General features: G+C 35.2%; 1 protein-coding gene across 1 annotated transcript; it reads right to left on the bottom strand.

Annotated features, from left to right (window-relative positions):
- Positions 1-7,845: 7,845 nt before the first annotated feature.
- Positions 7,846-8,878, bottom strand: LOC147847342 (uncharacterized). Its single transcript, XM_087339303.1, has one exon. It carries the CDS (start codon positions 8,710-8,712, stop codon positions 7,846-7,848), a length of 867 nt encoding a protein of 288 aa, XP_087195429.1. The 5' UTR covers positions 8,713-8,878.
- Positions 8,879-11,467: the final 2,589 nt, after the last annotated feature.

Raw genomic sequence — 11,467 nt, 5'->3', positions numbered from 1 at the left:
AAGCATTTATGGCACGAGATTCATCGCTATTAGCTACTTGAAAAATATGTTTAGACAAAAGAATGATCATGAGATTTCGACACTATCAAAATGTGTTTAGCATGGGCTTCTATAATCGGGTCAATTAATTTGGAGCTAAAGTTTCATGTTCATATGGACACTTTGGCCTTTACCAATGGCATCATGTCAATGGATTTTACCATCAGATTTACTAGTTGTCAACTCGACCAAGTGGAACAAAATCATTCCACCATAGACAAAGGAGTCATTATTTGCACCAATTCTATTTGTTTATGCCAAAATTGAAAATTTCATTGAATTGAGTTCTTGTGAGAATACATATTGTAAAGACAAACTATGAGATGTTGTGCAAGAAGAAATGGATATATTAAATGGCACATGAGAAATAATACTTAGAATCGATAGTCAATTTTCAATCTGTTGTAGGTGGATCTATGAGGTAAAGTATGATTTTTATGATACAATTAATTAATATAAAGCCTTGTTGCAAAGGATTATGCATAAATTTTGGATTAGCATATATGAATTATAAATTTTCACTTCAATTTACATTGTGGTGCAACCTAGGCAAGGGATAAAACATCAAGAAAAAGCACACTTTAATTGGTGGGTTTATTCAACATGTAGTATTATTGTGGGTATCCATGAAACAACAATTGCCTTAAGCACCATTGAAGCTTAGAACAAAGTCGTAGCATAAGCAACCTACAAAGTTGTATGGATAAAGATGTTGCTAAGAGATCTTGGAATTATTTTTCCTATAAAGGTTAATTCAGATATTCCACAATAAAATGAGCTCCACGACACTAGCAAAAAATCCACTTTTTATGTCAGAACCAAACATGTACAAGTTTACTATCATTATTTTCATGAAAAGTTTATCAGATCAAACTTACCTCACTAAATTGTAAATATTCTCACAAAAGCTAAGGCTCAAGTTCGAGGTGAGAATGTGAGGGTGTGAAAAGCTCATTGTTTTGCCTTTTATGTGTGATATATGTTTGAATATTATGTCGTCGTCCTTTTTTACTCTTAAAGTATTATTTTCTCATAACTTTCTAAGTTTTTCCTAAGGATTTATCTAGTTGTTCTCTATGACCGAGGTCTGAGACCAAGTATTAGATTGAAGTGTCCAGTTCACAACTATGTATGTCACTCTAGATGTGTGATGGTTTCTCGAGCCTGAAAACTCCACGTTGTCATTATGTGAAGCAATGCCCCTAAATTGTGTACTCGTTAGGTCATGAGGGATGTTGAACACTTCAATCACATGAACATTGACATGAGGAAAAAACGTAGTGGTGTGCATGTGTGTGTGTGTGTGTGTGTGTGTGAGAGAGAGAGAGAGAGAGAACCCAAATGGATTTAGCTCACTTGGTGAGATTGAAACCAAGACCTATAGTTAGTAGTACAACACCATGCCACTAAGAATGTAAGAAATAGAGAGAGAGAGAACATGAAAGGGTCTTTATCCCCATAACATGGAACAAGACAATTATAAAAGCACTTAATTACATATAAACCCGACATTTTGGCTCTTCCCCTACTATTCTTCACTTTCCTTCCTCACTTTAGACTTGAGGTCCTCTCCCCCTCCCCCTCTCTCTCTCTCACACACACACACACATAAGATATGCTTTATGGAAAGCCTTATGTTAATCATTTGTATTGAGCATGGTTAACTTAAATAACACTAATGTGGCTATTCTCTTTGTGTTTTTTCTTGCCATTTAAGTACTTTAAGCATTCAGATTAAGTCCTTCGTCCCTTCGTTAAATTATCATTGTGAGATTTTCGTAGAGTTTGTCTATGTTATTAATGTGATTGCTAGTATCTTAGAAACATTAGATGGTGATAATCATTCTTTCTTGTGTCATTAACAATAGTTTAAAGAATTGTTTGGTCTCATAATGTGACATTGGCAGGGAATCATGACTTCTCTAAGATTCAAGATGTGTGCTCAATTCAGTCTACACCTTGAACCAACACAATATACATCTTCTTTTCTCCTTACCTTAACATTAATAGATATCATTTTACTTGAACAGTAGCGACATGTGGTAATCCAAGTATTGATAGAACTTTGGCAATTAAGCGCCATCATATTATCTTGCAAATCAATGTAGTTAATTATTTTCCTTAAGTGTTCAAACTTGTTTTTTTCTAGAGATTAAGAATTTGACAACAACAAGTTCTACGATGTCTAACTCAAATATTGATTATGAATTCTACAACACTCTCCATTCCTAGTACCTCAACTAGAAGAGATCTTACTAGAAGTTGAAACATCTATTTTGTCAATATATTAACTCGAAGACACTTTATAAGAAAAGGATTTTGCACACCTTCAAACTTGCCAAGTAGACCTAGAGAAAGAACGCCTATAGAGGAGGCAATATTTTTCCTTGTGATAATCTAATTATATGACAACCTGTATCCACAACTTTAGATTTTAGAACAAGTGACACTTACCTAAACATATGTTTATATAATCATTTAGGTTGGACATGCATCATGTCAACGTATTTTAGTGGCTAGCATGCGTGGCTAGAACAAGTAGCCATAACAACTCCTTAAGCATTTTCTAACTATTCACAATCATAGCCTTGTCATTGTTCCATTAACCATTACTTGTTCTTTAGATGTTTGATGCAGTAATAACTATGCACGTTTTGCCCTTTTCTTAATATTCCCCAAATTCTAAAGATTTGTTACTGTTAATAAATCTAAAGGGAACATAGAGGACTATGCACGTTTTGCCCTTTTCTTAATATTCCCCAAATTCTAAAGATTTGTTACTGTTAATAAATCTAAAGGGAACATAGAGGAGAGTAATAGATTGTTTTGTAGAGAATTTGATACCCTTTTATTATTTAACATATTTTTTAAGAAAACTACTTAAGAGTTTAGACAGTTTTCAATACACAAAGGTGACATTTTTATACATTATGTATGGTATGCATTTTGATTTTAAATATTTGTTTCGAACACTAAAAATCAAGATTTGTATAGTTTCTGAGTAACACACCTACAATTTTGGCAATATAGTTGTGGACGGTTGATGGTGTAATCACTTGGAGGAGGTATGTAGCTATCATAATGAGTCATGACATAACCTAATGATTAAAGATATCAATTAGTAATGTGATGATTATCGAACAATAGGCAATGTGTCTAATTCAACTCTGTGAGACACAAACAGGAAATTCCACTATAGAAAATCACAAATTTCGATAAGAGCAAAGAAAAAAAGATAATGACACTGAGAGGAAATCATTGGCAAAACAAATTAACAAATGAAGAACGACAAAGTATTACTTGGGATGGATGTTATATACAATTGGCTATAGGCAATGACCACCACATGTGTATATATACCCAATGTGCTAAGGTGAAGACATTTTTCCATAATTTGCATATTAAGGGGTGATGAACATGGAAATTTAGAGGTCAAGGCTCAACACATATAAGATCTAGGGTGTCAACCTAAGCAAAAGTTGGCATAGAAAACCATAAACATGCAAAACATGCCATTTATTGGTTTGCACCATGATTGACCAAGAAAAAGTTGAAAGAGGTGTATGTCAACCTTAGGGATTCTTCCTATGCATACATATTTGTGAACGGAGTCTTTTCTCTACAAAAAGATTGTTTAACAAGGTCGAACCAACGTCTACTCTATCTTAGGTGGGACAAGTAGATATGGGTGTCAATTATATTTAAACTCATTGACATTAATTCTAACTACAAAAGTGGGCAATTCATTAATTACCAATGTACTAGAGGTTGATTCAAAGCTCCATCACACTGGCAAAAAAACTAGTTTTCATGTCACAACCAAACATCTACAAGTTTACTATCAATATTTCGTGAAAAGTTTATAATATCAAAAGTACCTCAAATTTGAGCACTAAATTGCAAATATCCTCAAAAAAGCCAAGACTCAAGCTCAAGGTGAGAATGTGAAGGTGTAAAACGTTCATTGTTTTGCCTTTTATGTCTCACATCAGTTTGAATATTCGTGTCTTTGTCCTTTTTTGCACTCATAGGATTGATTATTCTCTCATAGCTTTCTAAGTTTATCCTAAGAATTTATCTAGTTGTTCTCTATGACCCGACCAAGTATTAGGTTGAAGTTTCCAGTTGACAACTTAGCATATCGCTCTAGATGTGTGTTGGTTCCTCGACATTGAAAACTTAGTATTACACCATGTGAAGCGATACCCCTAAATTGTGTACTCATTTCACATTTGACCACGAGGGATTTTGGACAATTCACCAACATGAACTTGGCATTTGCATTGGCACCAGGAAAAAAATGTAGTGTGTATGAGAGGTATAGACAGAGAGAGAGAGAGGAGCATGTAGCTCGGTTGGTAAGGTTGCCCAATGGAGACCAAGAAGTCATGGGTTCAACCCCTACATTTCATAGTGCCGTCTAATAAAGTAAGATCACATATACAGAGTAAGGCAACTTGGCAAGTAGCTCAGTTGGTAAGGTTGCCCAATAGAGACCAAGAAGTCATGGGTTCAACTCTTACATTTCATGTTGGCATCTAGTAAACTAAGAGGATATGTATAGAGTAAGGCATGTAGCTCGGTTGGTAAGGTTGCCCAATAGAGACCAAGAAGTCATGGTCTTAACCCCTACATGTCACATTGGCATATAGTAAAGTAAGAGGATATGTATAGAGTAATAGAGAGGCCATAAAATTGGTACCATAGCCAAGACCTATGGCTTGATAGTGTAACAACTTACCACTAGGGTAAGGTAATTACAATAAAACAACAAAAGAAATGTAAAAAAAAAGAAGAAACAACTTACCACTAGGATAAGGTAATTACAATAAAACAACAAAAGAAGACATGTAAAACCTAGGAAAGGATCTTTGTCCCAACAATGTGGAAGGGAACAATGGCAAAATAACTTAAATACATATAATGGAAATATAAACCCAACTTTTTGGCTCTTGCCGTATTATTTTTTGCACTTTCCCTACTTTAGACTTCAACTACTCTCTCTCTCTCTCTCTCTCTCTAAGATATGCTTTACACAATGCCTTATGTTAATCACTTGTATTAAGCATGGTTAATTTCAATAATACTAGTGTGGCTATTCTCTGTGTTCTTTCTTGCAGCTTAAGTACTTCAAGTGTTTAGATTAAGTCCTTTATCTCTTTGTTAAATTATCACTATGAGATGTTAGTAGAGTTTGTCTAAGTCATTAATGTGATCATTAGTATCTTAGAAACATGAGACAATGATAATAATTATTGCATACGTCGATAACAATATGTTGGGAATATGAGACTAAATCGGGATGATTTAAACTTCAAACACAATTAACACTTGATGAAACCACGAGACGAAAATGAGAGTACACCAAAAATTTTAACGTGGAAAACCCAAAGTAGGGAAAACCACGAGAACCGTAGGTTCCAAACAAATTCACTATAATTTTGAGTACAATGGAATACGACCTCACTAGAGGGGTGTATCTACCTCAAGGCAATGGCCTTGGTTACAACCTTCACCCAATTGGGTAGATAGAATAACAAGGATTGCAAACTGCGTACGAACTCTCTAGGTTTTGACTAGAGAAATGTCCGAGCCTCAAGGCAGCAGCCTTGGCTACAATCGTCACCCGATTGGGTGGATACAATAACAATAAGCACAAGGAATGTGCTAGTCTCTCTAGGTTTTTGTCTAGAGGAAATATATTAGCTTCAAGGCAACAACCTTGGCTACGATCCTCACCCGATTGGGTGGATAAACCAAAGAAAAACGAAAACTATAAAAACATAAAACGAAGAAACCTGAAACAAGTACACAGGACAAGTGTTGTTCAATTGTGGTTCTTCGATAACACGAACAACCCCTCATAGATCTCTGTCTCTACGTCAGTAGTCCACTCTTCCTCTTGCTCCCTCTTTTGTTTTCTGTTTTTTTGTTCTTCCCACAATTTTCTATTTTGCTCTCTTTTCTCCTTTTTGGCCCCACGACAGTTCGATGCTCAGCAAACTCTAGTTGATGTGGGCTCCACTTGAGTGGACAAGCCCCAACACAATAGAGGTTAAATTGGTCTCATAATGTGACATTGGCAAGGAGGCATGACTTCTACCAAGATTCAAGATGTGCGCTTAGTTTTGTCCACACCTTGAATCAACATACACTCTACGTCCTCTCTCTTTTTCCAAAAAAAAGATACTACATTTCTATTAAGAAACTGCCCTAAGGCCATATGTACATACAAGATGTACCAAAGAGCACTTTTTTTTCTAAATTCTAACCGTCGGCTTAAATAAATACTTTGGTGTAAAGTAGAACCACTCCACCTTATTGAAATTTGCCTATAAAATATGCCTCTATCCCAGATAACATGAAACTCCATTCGCTTGAGCTCCGCTTGCGTATTAATTTTTATATTATCCAAAGAACCTCTGAGATTATGCACAATCTCTGTCCAAATCCCATAAATTATTTGGGCAGGTTTACCTTCAAACACACACTCTATGTCCTCTTCTCTCCTTACCTTAACATTGATAGATATCATTGTATCTTTGTAGTGAACAACAATATAAACATATGGAGACTCCAAGCACATATTGTTAAAACATCGGAAATTTTAGTGGTATCAGATTGTCTTTGTGAATCAATGTGGTTAATTATTTTCCTTAAGTGTTTGTTCTTGTCTAATTCTAGAGATTAAGAATTTGACAACAACAAACTTAGGGTGTCTAACTCAAATATTGATTATGAATTCTACAACATTTTCCATCATCATTATCTCAATTAGAAGAGATCTTATTAGAAGTTGGAGCGTCTATAGTGTCGGTATATTGACTCAAAGACACTTTGTAAGAAAATGCTTAGTAGACCTATAGAAGGCGGGCCTATAGAAGAGCCACTATCCCCATTGATAATCTAATTATATGACAACCTATACTTGCAACTTTATATTTTTGAACAAGTGACACTTACCCAAACATATGTTTATATAATCATTTAGGTTGGACACGCATCATGGCAACATATTTTAGTGGCTATCATGTGTGGCTAGAACAAGTAGCTATAATAACTCCTTAAGCATTTTCTAACTATTCACAATTGTAGCATTGTCATGGTTTAATTAACCATTACTTGGTCTTTAGATGTTTGATGTAGTAATAACCAGTGTTGGGCAAAGTCCCAGGAACAGTGTCAGCCTTCCGGTTGCATTGGGACTTTTGCCGGCCAAGGTGGGGGAATGCCGGAATTGATTCCGGCCAGGTTATCCTACCAACAGGAATCTAGCCGGTTGATATTTTTCCAACCGGCTAGTTATATAGTTTTTTAAAAATATAGGTATGTATATATAACAAAAATATAGTTTTAACTTTCCCCCTCTTTCCCCCTCTTTCCCCCTTTCTTCCCTCCTGAGAGTCAAGAGTCGAGACTCGAGACCTTACGTTTCTTGATCCCTGTTCGCTGCTCACAGTCGTTATTTGCTTATCCCTATTGTTGCTTCCCGTTCCCTGCTCCCTATTCCTTGGTCTCTACTCTTTGATCGATACTCCTTGTTCCCTGGTCACTGCTCCCTACTTGTTCTTCCATGTGCACAAACCACCACTCTCAGGTATGGATTTTGCTCATTTTTCTTATGAGGTATGTATTTTGGCTTTCCTCTAGCTAAACAATGTCTTGTCTCTTGAGGTTGTGCTCATTATTGTTGGAGATGAGCTATAATAAAACATTCAATTATCTAATTCTTTCATAATTATATTGCATGTTGAGGTCTTTATGCATGGCTAATAAAAGCTCTATTTTTGTGCAAAAATGAAGAAATTAAATCCCCATTGTTGTATATATGGTAGTAGACTTCATAGGTTTTTTCATGTAAGAATAACAATCATATTGTTCCTTCTCTTCTTCTTCTTCTTCTTCTTCTTCTTCTTCTTCTTCTAGCATTACATCAAGGCCTTCACAAGATTTGAACCTCCTATGTTGATGGTGAGGATGCTGCATTTTAGGTTTTTGTCTTGTGAAGTCATTATAAGGTTTCCATAGAGGTGAATTAGCCTCTCGATCAAAGCAAGATTCCAGATCATGGATCCTATTAAAACATAAAGACCTTTCTATATTTAGAGGCTTTCCTCCTTCTTGACCAAGACCAAGACCATGACCATCCCAATGGCCATGACCATCATCAATATCATCATCATCATCATCTAATCCTTCCATTAGCTCCCATGCATTAATAGTTTCCAATTGATCTACACCATTATCAGCATGAATGCTATGTTGATCAGGGTGACCCATACCTTCTTGCTCTTCCTCTTGTTCTTCTTCAATGATCGGATTAAGCTCTATTCTGAATGATTTGAGTTTATTATAAATGTGGCCCAAATCATCCTTTTTGTCACTGAGCTTGAGAAAACCATAGCTTGATCTAGAAGCAAGGGGAACGACATGATGCCTGTCTTTCACTTTGTTTCTCTCACTTTCTTCTTCTTTTTCTTCATCTTCTTCTTCAATATGATGATAATTTATGGGTTCTGATACAGTTCTTGAAACAGGGGCATACCAGCTTTTATTCATAACATTACTAGAGTTAGTACTAGTACTAGTACCATTAGTAATGGCTTTTTGTGGAACAAAATACTCTGTTCCTCTCCTCTTTCTTCCTAACGACTTTGAAGATGAACAACCCATACTTATAATATGCTTAAATCTAGTATGTATGATAAAAAGACAGATTTTTCACTAGATTACTAAGAAAGTTTAGTCATTGCATAGATGTATGGATCTCATTAATATCAGTAGTTATGATTAAGGTTAAGGTGGGGCGATAAGTAATAAGCCCAACTTTAGCGTGAGGGAAGATCATGGATGTGAATCTATGAAATGTAAAGTCTAGTAGATTGAGTTGGTCGCTTGAGGCTCCTATGTTTAGCATAATTTTTAATCCTTTCAACAGGTAGGAGTCAGGACTAGACATTTTCTTTTCGACTTATCTTTCCTACTAGATGCATTGTGGGAAAACGAATTTCTTGACATATTTGAAATGATTTTAGCTATGATTTCCTTCTTTTTGACATATTTCTTGTTTGGAAATTTACATTAGCAACATGTGATTCTATGTGTTGAATATGATGTCTTTCTTGGCAAAAATCTTTATGTGCATGAATTAAAACTTCATACCATTGCAAATCAATTTCTGTCCATTACTCCCATTTGTAAATCAATTCTAATTTATATCTTAAGTTTTTGTGATCTCTAAAGTGTATCTCAAAATCTCTAAAGTGTATCTCTAAAGTGTATCTCTAAAGTGTTAGAATTTTTTTTGGTAAATATATATCTTTAGTTTTTGGGTTCCAAAATTTTGTGATTGATTTGATTTGGTATTGCATTAGATTTTTTTTGGTTATGCGGCCAAAAAAAATTTCAACATGTTCCGGTTGACATTGTCGTTGGTAGGAACGTGGCCGGCCAAAATTTTAAAATTCCGGTTAGGTTCATGAGAAGCAGGAAAATTTCCGGTAGAGGCTACAAACTTTGCCCAACACTGGTAATAACCATGCACGTTTTACCCTTTCCTTAATATTCCCCAAATTGTTAAGCTTTGTTACTATTAATAAATCTAAAAGGAACATAGAGGAGAGCAATAGATTGTTATAGAGAATTTGATGGTCTTGCATTATTTAACATATATATTTTTTTTAAAATATTTAAGTCTACACTTTTTTCAATACAAAAAGGTAACATTTTTATACATTATGTGCAGTATGGATTTTGATTTTAAATATTTGTTTCAAACACTAAAAATCAATATTTTTATAGCTTTCGAGTAACACAACCTCAATTTTGATAAGATAGTTGTGGACAGTTGATAGTGTAACCACTTGGAGGAGGTATGTAGCTCTCATCCTGAGTCATGACCTAACTTAATTATTAAAGATATAATGTGTTGATTAGTAAACATTAGACAACGTGTCTAATTCAACTATGTGAGACACAAAATTCCACTATCGAAAATCACGAGTTTCGATAAGAGCAAAGCAACAAAGATAATGTCAATGAGAGGAAATAATTAACAAATGAAGATCTATAAAGTATGACTTTGGGATGGATGTTACATACAATTGGCTATAGACAATGACAACCACACGTGTGTGTATACCTAATGTGGTAAGGTAAAGACAATTCCGTAATTTTCATATTAAGGGGTGATGAAAATGGGAAATTTATAGGTAAAAGGCTCAACACGTATAAGATCTAGGGTGTTAACCTAAGCTAACATTGGCATAGAAAACCATATACATGCAACACGCAAGTTGGTAAGGTTTGCACCATAATTGACCAAGGAGAAGTTGAAAGAGTTGTATGTCAGCTTAGGGATTCTTCCTATGCATACATATTTGTCAACGGAGTCTTTTCTCTACACTAAGATTGTTTAACAAGGTCAAACCAACATCAACTCTATCTTGGGTGGGACAAGTAGATATGTATGTCAATTGTATTTAAACTCGATGGCATCAATTCTAACTACAAAAGTGAGCACTTCATTAACTACCCATGTACTCAACTTAATCAAGAAGACTTAATCGACACTTTTATCAAGTTAAACAATACTATTCAATGAAACATCACCTCCAATTGTAATACAAGAAGATCAACTTCTTACGAATTTATCAAATTGCTTGAGGTGGATTAAGAGGAGAGGGAGAGAAATTGGGTTGAGCTTAACACTAAAAAATCATATAACTAGGAAGAGCCAAAAGTGGTCTTTTATACTTCCCTTGACATTTAAATGCTTTTTACCCTTGTCCCTTTTCACATTAGGGGGACAAAGGAGCTTTCCTATGTTCTATGTGTTCTTTCTCTTTGGTTACATTGTTTTCTCGCGTTGATGCCAATATCTATGTCAATGAACCATTTGATGGTTACTTGATGAGAGATGAGATTTTTGTTTTAGTTGTTTAGGGGGGGTGAAAACATGAGGACATTATAGATCAAGTGTAAAGGGGAGGAGGAATGAGAATAAGTGTTTTACGGCCTATGATCGAGGCATTATGACCAATAAGACCTAATATAATATACTATTATGGCTCATTCACTTATTCCAAAGATGAAAATGATATGGTGTGAGGTAGGGACTGCTAAAATGATTGCTACACTTTGTAATGGTGAAATGAATTTTGAAAGATTGGGTTTTTAAAGTACATAGCTATCCTATTGTGGTGTGCATGTGTTCCTTTGTGCCACCCTTTTAGCTCACCCTTTTTAGGATGCATGTGCTCAAGTTGGCCCACCCTTTTAGCACACCCTGTTTAGCCAAGCCAACCCAAATGGGTTTCGTTGTATCAACTATAAATTGATTAAGAAGTAAGAAGCTAAGTAGACTGGTTTTGATCTCTTATGTGCATTTCACATATTGGTGGAGATGTGGGGTACCAGTCCCCCACAT

The sequence above is a fragment of the Azolla caroliniana genome, unplaced genomic scaffold (genome assembly GCF_043228905.1).
Source record: "Azolla caroliniana isolate FFs.n. ecotype wild unplaced genomic scaffold, voAzoCaro1.0.p SCAF_1156, whole genome shotgun sequence".
Taxonomy (NCBI): Eukaryota; Viridiplantae; Streptophyta; class Polypodiopsida; order Salviniales; family Salviniaceae; genus Azolla; species Azolla caroliniana.
This window is presented reverse-complemented; position numbering and strand designations above follow the sequence as displayed.

What these genes read in the sequence shown, in the direction of transcription:
- LOC147847342 (XM_087339303.1), bottom strand. Translation starts at nt 8,712, where the DNA reads ATGGGTTGTTCATCTTCAAAGTCGTTAGGAAGAAAGAGGAGAGGAACA.